This window comes from Symphalangus syndactylus, chromosome 14 (genome assembly GCF_028878055.3).
Source record: "Symphalangus syndactylus isolate Jambi chromosome 14, NHGRI_mSymSyn1-v2.1_pri, whole genome shotgun sequence".
In the NCBI taxonomy this organism is placed as follows: domain Eukaryota; kingdom Metazoa; phylum Chordata; class Mammalia; order Primates; family Hylobatidae; genus Symphalangus; species Symphalangus syndactylus.
The window spans coordinates 14473714-14490682 of NC_072436.2; the positions used below are offsets into that span (position 1 = coordinate 14473714).

At 59.3% G+C, this 16969-nt stretch overlaps 1 protein-coding gene across 1 annotated transcript; it reads right to left on the minus strand.

Annotated features, from left to right (window-relative positions):
• Window positions 1-8144: 8144 nt before the first annotated feature.
• NPTX1 (neuronal pentraxin 1) lies at window positions 8145-14472 on the minus strand. Its single transcript, XM_055241787.2, has 5 exons — window positions 13868-14472; window positions 13375-13582; window positions 11070-11314; window positions 9626-9805; window positions 8145-8932 (listed from the first exon to the last, which is right to left on the minus strand). Exons 1-5 carry the CDS (start codon window positions 14309-14311, stop codon window positions 8711-8713), a joined length of 1299 nt encoding a protein of 432 aa, XP_055097762.1. The 5' UTR covers window positions 14312-14472; the 3' UTR covers window positions 8145-8710.
• Window positions 14473-16969: the final 2497 nt, after the last annotated feature.

Here is a 16969-nt window from a genome sequence, read left to right on the forward strand (position 1 = left end):
TGGTAGCTGAGAAACTTCTGGGGAGACAGCCTGACCTTGGCCCACCACTGGAGTCCAGACCTTAAACCCACTGTGGTCAGTGGGCAGGAGTCTGGCCTGAGGTTTGAGGAAGGGCAACAGACTCCAGTGGGGAAGTCGCCATTGAGGAAAAGTCTAGTGAAGGCCCACCAGACCAATGGTGTGTCAGGGCTGGGTTCTGGGGCCAGCAGGGAGGAGGGGGCTGGCGCAGGGAGGGTTGGTGGCCTCCACAGAGAGATGCCATCGGTCCTCATGGGTTGGAGGCCAGCCCTTGGGCACCAGAGAGAGCCTGAAGGGGCTACAGAGACCATCTGATCCTACCCTGTTGTTCTAATTTTTTTTTTTTTTTTAAGACAGAGTCTAGCTCTGTTGCCCAGGCTGGAGTGCAATGGTGCAATCTTGGCTCATTGCAACCTCCACCTCTCAGGTTCAAGCGATTCTCCTGCCTCAGCCTCTGGAGTAGCTGGGATTACAGGTGCCCGCCACCACACCTGGCTAATTTTTGTATTTTTAGTAGAGATGGGATTCCACCATGTTGGCCAGACTAGTCTTGAACTCCTGACCTCAAGTGATCTGCCTGCCTCAGCTTCCCAAAGTGCTGGGATTACAGGCGTGAGCCACCGCACCTGGCCCTAACCTATTGTTCTGTGCTGGGGTGGGGTGGGGAAGATGGAGGCTTGGGAGGCCACTGCCTACTCCTCATGTGACCAGGTCAGTCTCAGGAAATATAAGTGTCCTTCTTAGAGGAACTGGGAGACAAAAGGATTTTCCGGTTTTGTTTTTGTTTTTGAGACAGGGTCTCACTCTGTCACTCCAACACACCTCAGCTCGCGGCTGTGTCCCTCCAGCCTCTGACTCCATCATTACAGGGCCGTCTGTCTTCCTCTGTGTCTCTTCTTCTTTTTTTAAATTTTTTATTTTTTTTAATTTTTTTTAGATGGAGTTTCACTCTTGTTACCCAGGCTGGAGTGCAATGGCACGATCTTGGCTCACTGCAACCTCCACCTCTTGGGTTCAAGCAATTCTCCTGCCTCAGCCTCCCAAGTAGCTGGGATTACAGGTGTGTACCACCACACCCAGTTAATTTTTGTATTTTTAGTAGAGATGGAGTTTCACCATGTTGGTCAGGCTTGTCTCGAACTCCTGACTTCAGATGATCTAACTGCCTTGGCCTCCCAAAGTGCTGGGATTACAGGCGTGAACCACCACACCTGGCCTCTCCTTTTCTTATAAAGATAGCACATCTGCAAAGACCTTGTTTCCAAATACAGTCAAATTCATAGGCACCACAGTTAGGACTTGGAGCTGTATTTCTGGGGGACACAGTTCAACCCATAACAAACCAATGTGGGGGCACTTTTTTTTGACACAGGGTCTTGCTATGTCACCTAGGCTGAAGTGCAGTGGTGGGATCATGGCTCACTGTAGCCTCCACCTCCCGGGCTCAAGGAATCCTCCTACCTCAGCCTCTGCGGTAGGTGGGACTACAGGCACGGGCCACCACTCCCAGCTTTTTGAAACTTTTTGTAGAGATGGAGGTCTCACTATGTTGCCCAGGCTGGTCTCAGACTCCTGGACTCAAGTGATCCTCCAACCTTGGCCTCCCAAAGTGCTGGGATTATAGGCATGTGCTTCCATGTCCAGCTGATTTCCAGGTTTTAAGGGTCAAAGTGTTGGAAACATTTATTTAAAAATCCAATAGGAGGGAAATGTGTGACCAGCGAGTGCAGAGGGAGTCTGTAGCATTTCCAGGGAGCACTCCAGGCCAGGCCTTGAGGATCTGGGAGAGGAAGGAAGTTCAGGCCATGGGGCAGACGTCTCCGCAAGCCGAGACCATAGAGACTTAGCTGTGCGTGAGTGTGGGTGTGTGAGCAGCCAGCTCCTCGAGCTGAAGGAGCTCGTGTGCCAGCAAGAGGGTGCTGCTGGGGATGAGCCCACCCCCGGCTAGCTCGTAGGGAATGGGCACAGGGAGAAAGCAGGCCAGGAATCCCTCAACTGGGATGCCCCTGCTCCAGGAGCCCACAGCTGGGCTCAAGGCCATACACATGCCCGGCTTCCTGGAGCACCAAAGACAGGAAGAGGGCAGCTGGGGGACCTGGAGCTGGATGCCCTTTCCCAGGATAAATGTAGGGCTTCCAGAGGCCTTGCATTTGCAGGGGCCACTTCAAGCCACATCCCCAGACCTTCCAGGGCTTGGTCCAGCTTCCCCTGCTGCTGCTTATGGGACCTGGGTGGGGGATTTGACAAGTCCTGGAGCAGCTCCATTGGGGGGAGGGAGAGATCCAAGGACAGGTGCCCTGCGGTCCTGTGTGGGGGCAGGGGATGCAGCCTTCAGGAGCTGAGAAGGGGACCCCCCAGACATCCGGAGCTTCCTGGTATGGATGACATGGGAGGCACTGGAGTCCGAGGGCTGCAGCTGGGGTGCCTCATGGCCCAACCTGAAGGCAACATTTCCCAGCTCCCGTTGGGTCTTTGGCATCCCAGGAGGGACTGGTACATGGGAAGGGGCCTGTGGACAGTGAGGGGTGGTGTCCGGCCTTCAGGAGAGGAACCTGGAGGAGGGTATCCTGGTATGGCAGAAAGTAGGGGGGTCTGCCCCCAGTTGTACCTGCTCACACCAAGCCCTGTGCATACAGCTCCTCATCCCATCTTTGCAGCCCTGAGAGAGAGTACTGTCAGCCCCACAGCATAGGTCAGGACCCTGCTGTTTAGCCAGGCCAGGCGAGAGCACTGAGCTGGGAGTCAGGAATCCTGGGTTCTGATTCCTGGATGTCAAGCTGTGCAACTCTGAACAAGCCCCACAGCCCTTCTGGGCCTGAGTCCCCTCATCTGAACAGTGGGGGAGCCAGACTAGACGACCCTCAAGGTTCTCCAGAGGCCCAGACATCCTGCAGGTCTTGGACGTAGCATCTCTCTCTCCGTAGGGACAGAGACAGAAGTACCCGCCATGCAGGCAGGCTGCCCCTGGCCCAGTGCAATTTGAGGAGGCTGCTGCGTGGGGGCAAAGCTGGTGAAGACTCAGGGAGCCCCGTCTTCCTGTGTTGGGACAGATGGGCAGGAGCTGTAGCTCAATGCAAGGAACCAAGCATGAAATGACAGAAAAAGAGACGGGAGCGCAAAAGAAAACTTGCCGATAGTCAGAGCCATCTGAAAATAGGACAGACTACCTCTCTGGGGTAATGAGCTCCACATCACCAGAAGTGTGCAAGCCGAGAACAGTTTCAGGCACCCGAGAGGCTGCTGAAGTTAATGACTTCCAAGACACCCGCTGGCTTTGACTCCTTGCGCCCGTGTCCCGCTGCCCAGACTCCCACCTCACTCCACCGAGCTGCAAGGCCCGTGGCTTCCTTCCAAGCAGCTGTTCTTAGTTAGCTCCACGGCCCCCTGAAGGCATTCGTGGATGAGCCAAAATCAGGTGTGAGAAGTGCAGAAAGTACTTTGCATCTAATGATAGTTAACAACGCAAGTGTTTGAATGAGCTCTCACATAGAAATTAGAAATGTACGCGTGACGTTATCACAGATGTAACTCTGCACTTTCTTGAGTGGGAGGTATGAGGCGGTGTGTCCATTGGAGCCACTGGAATCGGGCATAACCCTGGGCACGACCATGAGCGTGCACCCTGGGGTGAACACCACCCAGCGAGAATGGCTCTGGGAACACAGGCCATGGGCCTCCCTCCTGGCAGGGCCTCTCTCTCCCGACCAAGGCTCTTCCCGCAGGGACACAGGGGTTCCCTGCCTGCTTTGCTGAGGCCAAACCTTCTCCCTCCACACCATCCCAGGTGAGAGGTGGCTTGCTCACACCCACTAAACCCCTGCTCCTGAGTCCTGGGAACACCAGAGCACCGGGCAGGGAATCCCCGGGCGATGCCAACAGGAAGCCAGAGTGACCAGTCCCTTCCGCCAGCCCAGTGCGTGCGTGTGTGTGTGCATCTGTGTGTGTGTGTGAGGTGGGGGGCACCAACTAAACCACTGGGTCAGTGATTTTGGCTCCATGTCCCCTGACTTCAGGTTGTAAGTGTGCTGGAATCACTCACCCCAGGGCACTTGGGTCCTGGTTAGTCTGTCCCTTGGAGGAAACAGCTCGCAAGCTCCAAACACATCCAGAGTCAAGCCAGGTCCACAAGCGGGACAGGGAAGTAAGCTCAGCCCGAGGCCCAGCCTTCCCGCGGCCATTTATCCCTTTGTAGGGACACTCTCAGACAAGTGCAGGGAAGGGGCCTGGGACTCTTAAAGTGGGAAGGCAACCACACGTGGCTAAGGCCCTGCTAGCAGAGGCTGCGGCAGAGAACTGCCAGAGTTGCTTGGGCATGACAAGCCCAGGCCACCTTGAACCCTGACCCAGCTGTGGACCGCAAGTCCACCCAGGAGGGGATGGGGAATGCGGAGTGACTCTACATCCCAGGCTGAGTGGCCTCACTGAGTTGGGGAAACACTGGGCCACTCTCTGCCTCTGTGTCAGCTGCCCCTGTGAAATGGAGACCCCTCCACCCAACATCCAGCGTCACCAGATGGCGTGGGGTTGTTAAAGGGCACAGGGCAATGCACAAGCGAGGCACACACCCCCTGCAGGTGAGGGTCACCTGCACCTGGCTGGGGAAGAGGGGTGGCTGCAGTGGGAGGTGGCATTGGCAAGCCTCGGAAAAGAAGAGACGTCCTGAGGAGACCACAGTCTTTCTCCACTCTTTACTGTGTAAAAATAAACTCAACAATTCATGTCATTTCAGCAAGAAAATGAAAAAAAAAAAAAAAAAGCAAGAATACCAGTAGAAATAGTGCATTTCCAGAATTGCTGATGGGAGGTGGCAGGTCCCATGGTTTTGACCTATTTGATACCCAAAAGGCTGCAGATCATATGAAAAATGTACAGCTTTGGTTAGCAAATAATGAAAAAGTAAGATACATCGATTCTCTTTCATATTATACAGTATATACATTATAACAATATCAACCGTAAGGGGTTTGCTTTTTTTTTTTTTTTTTTTTTTGGCAAATAAGACAAAATTGGGACTCTAAGTATTGGGCTTTTTTTTTTCTCTTCAATGACTTGTTCCCTTTCAACAAATTGCACTTAAGTCCACTGTGTACAGAAGTAATACATTTCCCATCGTTTGTTGAATAAATTTACACACTGTGTTTAAGAGATGAAACCATAACTTCGTCAAGCCACATTTGGTTGCCATAAGATTCCAAAGGATTCTATCCTCTTAGTGTGAACCACATGTAACCCAAGCTGCTTCTATCAAGGTTGGAACTGATATTCAAATCCTCAGCTCATTCCACTTAGTAAGTCAGCTCCAAGACACAGGTTCACCATAAATGGCCAGTTTTACCTCCTGGTCCCCAACATGCTTTTGAGAACAGGTGGCCCCTCTTTGGAGCTCACTGGAATGACTGAACCTCATGCCAGCCTCTCCTCACTCCCTCACTGCCCACAAGACACCCCCTTGGTCTCAGGTCCCAGGGCTGGTGACAAAGTGATCTTTGCAGTCTTAGAAAATAAACTGGGAATCTACAAAAGGAAAAGAAAGCATACAAAATGTATCTCTTTCTTCCAAAATACATGCTTTCAGTTCTACATTTTGGTGGAGCCTGAAAGTATTTTCAAGGGAGATATAGGTTGAGTTAATTTATAGGTTTGTCCTTTTCTTTCATAAAAATACTCTTGTTTGGTAATAAACTTTTTTCTTCTACAGTAAGAGAAATAATACTGTGTTATCAAAAGCAAGAAGGCTTACGACTCAAGTGGGATCTAAGCCCCTGAGGGCCCGGAGAGCTTCTGTCAACAGCTCTCCCACTCCGGACACCCAGGGAGCTGTCGGACACCAGCTCGGCAAAAGCAAACACTGCCTCAACAGTGCTTTTTATCTTCTTGTTTTATAAAATGGCTTACCTGAGAGAGGCATGTATTATTCAGTGCAAGAGGGAACATCAATCAGATTAAGGAGTAGATGGGAACTACGTGGATTAAATTTGCGGCTGTGTCATCGACCTTTCTCGGGGCCAGCAAAGTGCCAAGTGTCAACACAGTGAGGGAGTCGAGGGGCTTGGCTCAGACCCTAGCAAGGGGCAGGAGGGAGCTAAAGGTCAGCTTCGGCCCTGGCACCATGGGTGGGTCAGAGGAGGGCGAGGAAGGTGAGCGGGCCAAGAGGCTGCAGGGGTGGAGGCGTAAGCACTGGGGTGTGCTCTGCCCCTCACTAGTCAGGGCAGAGGATGGCTCATGGTCCTGAACGGACAGCTCCCACCTGGCCCACAGGGGCAGAAGGTGGTCTGCGGTCCAGTAGATCGGCAGGGGCAGGGCTGGTCGGAGGTGCTGGCAGGGGAGCACCCTGCACAGCCCACACTGGGTGTTGCCTACACAAGGGCTCCGAGATGGCTGGAGTGAGGGTGGGGCTAGATCTGGTCTAGAGAGGCGACTCCAAGCTCTCTCGCTGGCTCCCAGCTGTGGGAATCCTTTAGGCTTGTTCTCAACCTACACATTAGAAATGCTTCTTGGTGTGTCTGGGGAGGGGGAGAGGGAAACTGAGCTCTCTCTTGACCTCCTCCAACACCCTTGGCTTGCTTGCCCAGCCATTTTCAGTAGCTACACGGGTGGTCACAGAACACAGGGCGGCACTCGGCACACAGCACAGAACCGGGGCAGTCCATGCAGGTGTGGGAACACACGTCGGACCCAGGGAGCAAGGAACACGCCACCCCGAGGAACATGCAAACAGAGAAGATCCCTGCAGATCCAAGGATGCCACAACCCAACGGGCGCTGATGAAGCACGATTATCTAAGAAAAAGCCACTGTTGAACAACAACACGCAGCGCAGCGCCTGATCTGCACCCCCCTCCGCGGGAGTGATGCATTGCAGAACGGCGGCCAGGTACCGTGCAGACACCCACGAGAACACTGACACAGAGACACTGACAGACACACACAGATGCACTAGGTTCTTGACACAACGTGGACCTGTGTTTAAGGGGACAGGTGGCCCTAGAAGGAACAGAAGACAGAAACACCTGCTCCTCCTGCAGAAATGTCTGCAGCTGCAGCTGAGCCAGGCAGTGCAGTAGAATTTCTAGAAAGACTTGTCAGCCGTTTGCTGATGAGACTCCTGGAGACAGAGTTGGGGTGCCCTAGGGGCGTGCGACCACCAGATGGTGCAAAGCAGGAAGCTCCTCCTACCCTGGGCAGGGCCTCCCGAGCCTGCTCTCTTTCTCATTCAGCGCACACACAACACACACACACACACACACACACAAACACACACACACACACATACACACACACACACACACACGCACATACACTTCTCTTCCCTCCTTGGAAGGACTAGAAGGAAATGTTCATGTTGCTTTTCACGGGGAACAAAAAAAGGCAAAAATGTTCTGGACACTGGTCAGGTATCAGTGTCACTGGCCAGTGGCAGCTTGCAGGCTGCTGTAGGCCGTGAGCCCCGTGAGATGGAGGAGTGGGTTTCAGGCCCCCGCCCTGGCCAGGCCTGGCTCCACGTGTGAGGTCTCCGGAGTACCCCTGGAGGGGTCTGAACCAGCTCACCTGGCGCCTAGTGTGCTGGGAGAGATATGGCTGTCAAAGGCCCCCAAAGAGGACCTTCCCACCGATGGACTGGGTTGAAGTCCCCGTGGCCCCATGTGGCCAGGTCTTCATCGAAACACGGCTTCTTTCCTTAAAAGGTCCCCTCTGGTCTGCACTGCCGGAGGCCAAAGAAGAGGGGCGCTGGGGCCTGGCTTCCCGGGCTGTGGGCGGGACGCTCCTCTCTCAGGGCCCTCTGGGCTGAAGCAGCGCAGCACAGCTCCAGAGGTGGGAAGGGAGGGGCAGACCCCAGCCTTGCAGGATCTGAGGAGGTGGGAAGGCTGAGAGCAGGGCCGTCCTGGGGCAGAGCCAGCTGAGCTGGGCACACAGGCCGACCTCCCAGGCCCCATGCTGCTCTCAGATGCAAACAGCAGGGATGGATGCTGGTTGGCCCTGGGGTAAGGGCCACTGTCCTCAGCCATCCCCTCTCCTCCAGGGGAGAGCACAGGGTACCATCCCAGGACAGCCCGCCTTCACCCTTCAGAGACAATTCACTTCTATTACAAAATAAAAATTCTCTGTAGAGAGCCCCCGCCCCCGGCCTTTGACAAACCACTAAAAGACATTTATTACATCAATATAAAGATATGTTGCTCTGAAAAAGGTTTGCAAACAAAGACAAATGCGTGTACTGAGGTTGCACCAACCCCAAGGCACGCGCGCAGCTAACCAAGTTGGCAAATATGAATTTTCATCATGAAATTTTTCCAAAGCCAAAAGAAAGAAGGAAATGAAGTACGTCCTCAAAGAAAAGGCCTCCCCCAGCCACGCACACACACACGTAGACACACACATGTAGACACACACACACAGATCCTCTCACCTACTTCTGCCTTGTTCAAAACGTTGCAGCACCCACTTTAGCTGTGAATGGGGCACGCCTGAGAGAGTCCGGGCTCCTACAGAGAAGTGGGGCTTCCTCAGGGACAGATGGGAGCAGGGGCTGCTTCGTGTGCATGAGGACAAAACCAGGCTGTGTGCGTGTGCGTGTGCAGGGGCGACGGCCTCGGTTCATTCCTGGGGAAAAGGGAGAGAAGAGACGCACAAAACAGATCATCGCCGCACAAGCAGGGGGTGAGGGCGGGCGGGCTCAGCCTGGCCTGCCGCGCTCAGTTGATCTGGCGACAGGCCTCGAAGGTCCACTTGGTGGCTCCACCGTAGATCTCAATGTGCGATTCAGCCCAGGCGATGACATTGCCAGACAGTGCCTTGGTGCTGCAGGTGGCCAGGTTGTAGACCTCCCCAGGGGTCAGCTTGCGGTCCCAGATGTTGAAGTGGGCCAGCTCACCCACAAATGCCTGGGTGGCATCAAACCCACCACCCAGAGTGTCCTTTGGAGAAAAACAGAGGATGAGAGTGGAGGGGTCGCCAGGTGGTCTGGGGGCCCATCCCTAGGCCGAGGGTCTGAGCGCCTCTGTGCCTGTCCAATCACAGACTCTCATGGCCACTCCTGGGTGCCGTTTCATCTCCCTGTCCCTGACTCTTCAGCCCTACATCCGTCCCTCCCCTGAGGGAGCCCAAGAAAAGGCATGGCACCATCTCTGCCCTGGAGCTTCTCCTGGGGGGACCTGGACTCTGCCCCTCCTGCAGCTGGTCCCTCAGCCATGGACAACCACAGCAGCTGGGCCTGGGGCCCCTGCCCAGACATCACTCCATGCCAGCTAAAGCTGCCCAACAGGGATAGACATCCCGGATTCTCCATCCCTTCGTCTTCCTCCCAGGTGCTCAACGGGAGACAAACCACTTCACGGGAACTAAATTATTCATCACTAAAAGCAGAATTGGCCTTCCCATGCCAAATAAAGTGTTGCTGCAGCCATGGGAGCGTTGAAACCAAAGCTCACTCCTGCAGGAAGTTCAAGCGCAAGTCCACCCAGGGCACAGGACTTGCCTGGCCTACTCCCCGGGCTGCTTCTCAGGGGAACCACTTCTCCGGCTACCTCCCTCCCTCGTTGCTCCTCTTCCCCTTCCCAGCCTCTGGTTCTGAAGCTCTCTCCCCTCCTCCACCACATCCAGCACAGTACCTGCTCCTGGCCCAGCACCAGCACGCCCTGGGGCTTGATGGGGTGATAGGGTGCCAAGTTCTCGCCACTGCCACCCTGCGTGCCATCCTGGTAGGCCTCCCAGACCCCGTCCCGGGTGGTCCAGGTGATGCAGATGTGGTGCCACTTGCCATCATTGATGACAAAAGGCAGTTTGGCCACCTGGGAAGGAGAATGACAGACGCCGGCTGGTGGGTACAGAGGTACAGTCCAGAAGCCATAATCACTGCCTCAGTTGTTCCTATCTCTACTTGCAAAGTAAATATCAAGAACTATTACTGAATTCTCACAGCACCTACTGCCCCAGACTTCAGTGTCTGTCAGCCCCACTTGGGCGTGGGGCACAGAATCACACAGGAAATGTAATGCTCTACTGAGGGAACCCCCAAGGGCCATGTGGGTGCACAGTCTCTTCACTCCTACTCAGCCTCCTCCCTCTTTGCTAGTCTACACAACAAGCCCTTGGATGGAGAGACATCCCTGGTGTCTGAGTTCACTGCTGCCTCTCAGGGCTCCGTGCAACACCTGTGCAGCCTCCTTGCTGGCCTCTCCTCTCTCTTCCAATGTCCCATCTCTAGCCGTTACACCCTCTCACTCTACAACACGGCAAGCCTTTGCCGAGGATCTGAGAGATGTCACAGAGCACGATGCCTTTTAAAGCTCAGACCAGCCTCCGACCTTGAATTTCACTCTCCCGCTGCCATTCCAGGTCGGGAGGATGACGGTCCAGCAGACAGTGAGGAAAGAAATTTCACACCCTTTCCGCTTGGGGAAAGGGGGCCCAGAATGGCACAGCCCTTTGTGGAGAAAAGCAACAGGAACAAGGGTGTGGAATCCACTTCCCAGCCCAGGTTTTAGCCACTGACTACCACTGCTGGCCTGGACTTGAGACACTCTGAGAGCTGGCAGCTAGTTCTGCAGCTAACAGGGGGGGATGGAGAATGTTCACTAGAGGGAAAGGCTGCCTGTGCCGTCCTGTTCCAAGGGGTCGCACAGACCTGTCCTCCTCCCAAGAGTTAGGGGGCTGACTTGGACTCAGGAAAAACTCTAAGGCCCCCTCACCCCCCTAGAGCATCTCTGGGTCCCTGCTATGGAGGGGCAAAGCCAGCTCCAAGGCCAGCTGATGGAGGAGTCCAGATCACATCATCAGGCAGGGCCAGGCCCCGTGGCTCGTTCTCTGCCGTCTCCCATACCCACCCCAGGAGGCATCCGGGAAGGTCCAGCTGTCCCTGCTCTCCCAGTACAGGTGAGGGTGCTCCTCCCACTTCACCCTCCCCCTCCCTCAGTCCCACCTGGCAAACACTTTCCTTGGGGCCCCATCAACATCTGAGGCCACCATAGCCCTGTCCTAGCATGCAGCATGAGCTGGGGCCCTGGGGCCTCGCCCTGCCGCCCTGCCACCCTGCAAGCCCGGGGGCTGCTCTACCTTGTCATTGATGAGGATCTCCATGGGGTTGTTGCCCCACTCAATGAGGACCAGCTCATTGGCCTGGCCGGGCACAGCATAGGAGAAGGGCGTGCCCACCCCTGGCGCCGCGCTGGACTTGAGCCACATGCAGACAGTGAAGGCGTACATCTCCGGCAGGCTCTTCTTCACCTTGGCATACATATAGTTGGTCCGCAGTGGGAACGTGAGCTGGAACTTGTCTCCAGGGCGGTTGTCTTTCTGACCTGCGGAAGACACAGTCCTGACATCTGCACCTGCATGAAGTGCTTATCGGTGTCTGAGTTGAGTTCGGTCCCCACCAAGCTCTGTGATGTGGCCGGGGCAGGCTCCGGTCTCCATTCTGGAGACGCAGAGCAGGTGGCTTCCCAGGTCAAGTACTTTGCCCCAAGGCACAGGGCTAGTTCGTAAAGAGCTGACCCAAGCTCTCCATGCTCCAGGTCTGGCCGGCTGTCACGCCCACGTGCTGGCATCCTTGGAGAGATGGGGGTGGGGGGCAGTGCCTGGTGGGCTGCTGCATCAACACTGGGCTGCGTGGTGGGCATGAGAAGGGAATGGGGACAGCTGCCAAGCCAAGTCAACCCAAGGAGTAGGGGTGGCTGCAAAGGAGGAATGAGGCTAGCCAACCTGAGAGTAACCGACCTGATTCCAGGATGGGGCGGGGCTCAGAGCCCCTCCTCGCTCAATCCCAGGCTCTGCTCCTGCCTCTCCCCACCCGACAGCCAAGCCCTGGCGCCCACACACTTCCCCCCAGGCCAGATGTGCCTCTGACCCACCAATGCTTCTTGGGTGTGAGGCTGGGCAGCTCCCCCACCAAGGCCCTTCCAGGGACTCTGCCTGGAGCCCTGCTGAGAGGGCAGGGCAGCAAGGAGCTGGGAGCACTCTGGGCACCAGGGCTCCCCAAGGTGACTGCTCTAGGATGCCGCCACACTCTCAGGTGAGCGAGCGTCCTCACAGCTCAGGTTCCAGGCCTGGTGGCCTCCCCTTCCACAAGGCCCACCTTCTCCCTCCCCACCGGCCACTTCTCCAGTGAGCGCCAACCCCCATAGCCCATCCATATACTGTGGCACCCTGGGTATGGTGTGACTGACTCCAGGCAAAACATTCCTGGCCAGCAATGGGCACCAGTACCAGGCCCAGAGCCCAGGAACACACACACCCTAGTCAACTCCTGGGTGAGCAGCCGTGGTCCTGCCAGGAAGCCCAGAAAGAAACCAGTTCCCCAGGCCAAAAATTATTTCTAGAAGGCATCCTGCCTGGTCAGCAACCACCCCCTCCTCTAAACCAACTGGCAGGGAGCAGAGCAGGGCAGGCCCCCTCAGTGCAGCACCCCCGCGGCTCCCCCCACCCATTGAGGCCTACAGTGGCGGATGGGGAGGGGCCCAGCCCCTGGCCTTTCTCTGGGTTTTTTCATTCCCCAATCTCCCCTCCTTCCTTCTCCCTGCCTCCTGAGGTCCTTCCTTCTCCTGATCTGTTTTTCAGTTACGTAACAAGCCTTAAGATGGCACTGTTTAAATCTGTCCGGCACATTTTGCGGTCTGAGCAGGGTCACGTGGCCTTGCTCCGCACCGGGCACCCCCCCGCCCCCCACCTTTTACAACCTTGTTTGATTTCTGCGACTTCAAGGCAGAGCCTCCAGAGCTCATCCAGGCGCCCTGGGTGATAGGCCGGCTGGCCTGAGTTGGTGACTGAGAAACCTCAGGGGTTTGAAAGATGCCAGGGCTTGGGTCACTCAGAAGAGAAAACCTCAGGGTAGGGGTTCAGGACAGAAGTGGGGAGGAGCTGGAGATCTTGAGAGGACACCAGGGGCATGGCAGCTGGGAAGAAACCTGCTTAACAGCCTCAGCGGCCCGGGGAACCAGAGCACCCAGCGCCAGCCTGCACCCAGCTGTACGCTGAGGCTGGGGACCAGGGAGAGAGAGGCTTTCTTAAGCAGGGAGGGTTTGGGCCAGCGACAGCCACTGTGCAAAGTTACTGAGGATTAAACAAATCAGACTTGAAAAATCCAGCGAGTGTGTGAGTGTGTCTGGATGGGGGAGGCGGCACTATGCAATCCCCTTTCCCAGTGACAGCCCCAGCCCAAGGCACCCAGCCCTGCTAGAAACACCGACTAGAAGCCCAGAACCTGGGAAGGGGTGCGGGGGATGAGAAAGGGGTGCAGGGGTTGGGGTTAGAGGGGCGGCTTGGGGCTTGCACAGTGCAGAGCTGGGCTGTTAGGGATCGGGACGGAGGCAGGGTTGGGCAAGCAGGCGCAGGCAGGCAGCACGGCTCCCCCTGGCCCCAGTACCTTTCTCGAGCTCGCTGATCCGCTGGTGCAGGGAGGTCAGGGCGGTCTCGATCTTGACCCTCTCCTCGGTGTCGTTCCTGGGGCCCCCCTTGCCCTCCTCCAGGGTGTTCACCCGGGACAGCACCTGCCTTTCCAGCTCATCGATCTTGCTCTGCAGCAGATCCTTGAGGCTGTTGGTCTGGCTGGAGGAATTGAGGCGGCTGTACTGCTGCGGGGTGCAAGGGCGGGGGAAACCACACCGTTAGGCGAGGCGCGGGGACCGTGCTGGAAGGCCCGCGGCGCGGTCCCCTCTGGGCGACTGCGGGAGCGGCCTGGCAGGGAGCTGGGGCGAGTGGCCGCCGCGGGGCCTCGCAGGCGCGGAGAGGCACCGGCCGGGCACCCGCCCGGCTGAGGCGGGGGTGGGGGATAACCTGGCCGGGTAGGGAACGGGGTTGGGGAGGGCAGAGGGGCGAGCGAGCCGGAGGGGGAACCGGAGCCGAGGGCGCGCGCGGACCTCGAGGTTCTCCAGGCGGGTTTTGAGCGATTGCAAAGTTTGCCCGAGTTGGCTGAGCGTCTCGGCGGCCGGTGTCCGGGACAGATCGCCCATGGTGTTCTTGCCCGAGCCGGGCTGCTTGCGGCCGCCGCCCGCCCGGGCCTCGCCGGCCCCGGGGTCCAGCGTGCTCTGGCTCTCGCAGCGGCCCAGCTTGGCGGTCAGCTCGCGGATGGTCTCCTTCTGGCTCAGGATGGTCTCCTTCTGCTGCAGCACCGTCTCGCGGAGCTGCAGCACGCTGCTCCGGAGCTCCTCGGCGCCGCCGGCGGCCACGGACGCGGCGCACATGTCGGCGTCCACGGGCACCGAGGTGCAGATGAAGCGCGTCGGCCCGAAATCCTGGGCCCCGGCGCCCAGGAGGCAGAGGGCGAGCAGCGCACAGGTGCGCGCGGCGCGGCCGGCCGGCATGGCTGCGGGCACTGGGCGCTCCGGGCCCGGCTCGGCTCGGCTGGGGCTCGGCTCCGGCTGGGACCCGGCTCGGGCTGTGGCTCCGCGAGCGGCCCGCGCTCTGGGCGCCGCGCTCTTCGGCCGCTCGGTTCACACCGCCGCGCTGTCAGGCCCCCACTGCCGCCTGCGCTGCGGAGCCCGCGCCTTTTATGCCGCCGCGGGAGGGGCCTCGCGCCGCCGACGTCAGCGGGGGAGGAATCCCGCTTTAATTGTCTGCGGCCCGGGCCCGCGGCGCGGCTGGGGTCTCACGAGGCGCCACCGGGGCTGCCTCCGCTCGCGTCCCACCCCTGCCCCTCTGGGAGCTGCCGCGGCCCCCTCCTCCCCCGCTCCCGCCTGGGCCGGCGCTGCTGCCCGGAAGGCTCCGAGAGCTCAGGGGCAAGGAGGTCGGGCTCCGGCCCCGGACTCGAGGATGGACCACCTGCGTGGTGTCCCCGAACCTCCGACGGGGCTCCAGGCGGATGGGAAACCACCGCGTCCGGGAGATAGAATTCGGTTCGGCCCTCCTGGCTGTACTGAACACCTTCGGGCCGGGATCGTTTGGAGCCAGGCTGGGTCCCCAAGGACCCAGATCGTCAACACCCGAGTGTCCGGTGGTCAGCGGCGCGGAGGGGGGCCTCGCGGCGCCACTAAGTCCAGAGCGGGTCACTGGGCGGCTCCGCGTTTCTTAGATGTCCGTGTGCTGTTGAGAAGCCGCCGGGCAGCCTGGGTACACGGACTTCCCACGGCTCGGGGCCCCCCGCGCCTCCCGTCCCCCAGCTCCCGGGCTCTGTGGACCCGGCCCCGTCCCCGGGGACTCTCAGCCCCCACCCCGTGCGGGCGGGGCGCTGGGGACTTCTCGGAGGCAGCTCTAGCTGATCGAGCCTTTCCTGTCCGCGGCGCCGGCCCGATTGCGGGCAGGCGGCGTCGCCGGGGCTGGACGTTCGTAGCGGCGCTTCGGAAGGGGTCCCCGCGGGAGCAGCCGCCCGCGTCCCCAGCAGCTTCCCCTTGCCAGGCTCCGCGCGCGCCCGGTATCCCCGGGTGTCCACCTGTGCGTGGGGGGCTGTTTCCCGTCTGTCCAGCCGCGCCCACTTCTCAGTCCCGAAGGCCAGCAGGAGGGGTCCCAGAGGTGGCTGAGGGCGTCCACCTGAGAAGCTCCGCTCTCGCTCAGATACCCCACCCGGCATCCGCGCACTCGCGCCTTCATCTGGACCGCGGGGCTCGGCTCCTGAGATCCCCGTCCGGGTTCCCGCGCCGGGCTGGGGGCTTAGGACCAGGGCTGGCGCAGCCGCCCCGCCCCGCGGCGATCAGAGCGGTCAAAGCCTCGGAAATCCCTCCGTCCACGCCCCCGTGGTACAGAGAAGGAAACTGAGGCTCCGAGACTGCGGGGCCGGGCTAAAGCCGTGGGCCCCCCAACCCCTCCCCGCCTCCCCCGGCTTCTCTGGTCTCTGCGTTCTGCAGCCTTTCCCTGAGCGCAGCCGGGGGCTGGGGGTCGGGAGGGGGTCCCCAGCCCTCAGGGACCCACGGGCAGTCCCGGGTGCCGGGATCGGGCGTCCGCCCCTCGGGCGGGAGCAGAGGCCGGCTCGATGGAGACCTTTTTGAGAAATGGCGGCCTCTTCCCGCCCCCCAGCCCCCGAGCTCCCGCCGTCTGCGTTGCGTTCGGCATCTCAGCCTTTAAGCCTCCCTGAGCCGGGGCTGCGTGCTCGTTGTGTCCTTCGGCCGCCGCTTCCTGGCGCCAGAGGGACCCCGCGGCCCGCACGCGCCTGTCCTCGGCTCCGCGCGGAGGGTGTGCGGGTTCCCGCTCTGCCGGCCCCGCTTGCCCACCACGGCGCTCCCAAACCCACGCGGCCCGCGGCCCCTCGCGTGCTCTACCGACCCCGGGCCGCAGGAGGGGTTAGCCTCGCCGGTCCCCACTCGGGGTCTGCGCCAGCAGCGCCACGGGCTGGAACGCGCCTCGGGAGAAATTACCCGCGCGGGGTCGCGGCGTCTTCTGCCCCAACTCCGGTAGGGAGCCGCCAGGCGGGTACCCTCCTGGCCCCAGGCTTTGGCCTCGCCGCCCTCCCGCACGCGTCCAGTGGGGAGGCCGCGCCCGCCAGGCCTGGAGCCGGACCGTGCCCAGCCGAGAGCGCGCGGGCGCGGGAGAGGAGCCCGGCCCTCCCCAGGGCAGGCTGTTTAGACGGGGCAGGAACCCTTAGCCTGGACCCGCGTCTCTATCCCCAGCAGCCGCGGAGCCTTCCTGGCCTCCCAAGGCCAGGGACCCTGGCTTTTCCGACAGGGCAGCAGATCTCAGCGGCCTGGCACCTCGGCACAGAGGAGCGTGTCCCCCTTCCGCAAAGGAAGGGAGTGGACGGCGTCAGAAAGGGAGGGGAGCCTGGGGCGGTGTCTGGGGCAAGCGGGACCTCTGGGCACTGTGGGGCTCCAGGAGAGGAGACCACGGTGGATGGGCCGGGACCCTCGGGTCCAGCCTGCAACTGTCGTGCAGGAGGCGCTGAGCCGGACACCTGCAGGCGCTGCACACACACGTGAGGGCCACCATGCCGCGTTTCTCCTTCACAAGACCCTGGGCAAGCAGTGGGTCGTATTTAGGGTTCTCTCGGCCTCCCCAGTATTCTGAAAGTATCTGAGAGGGAGAGAGCAGGAAAA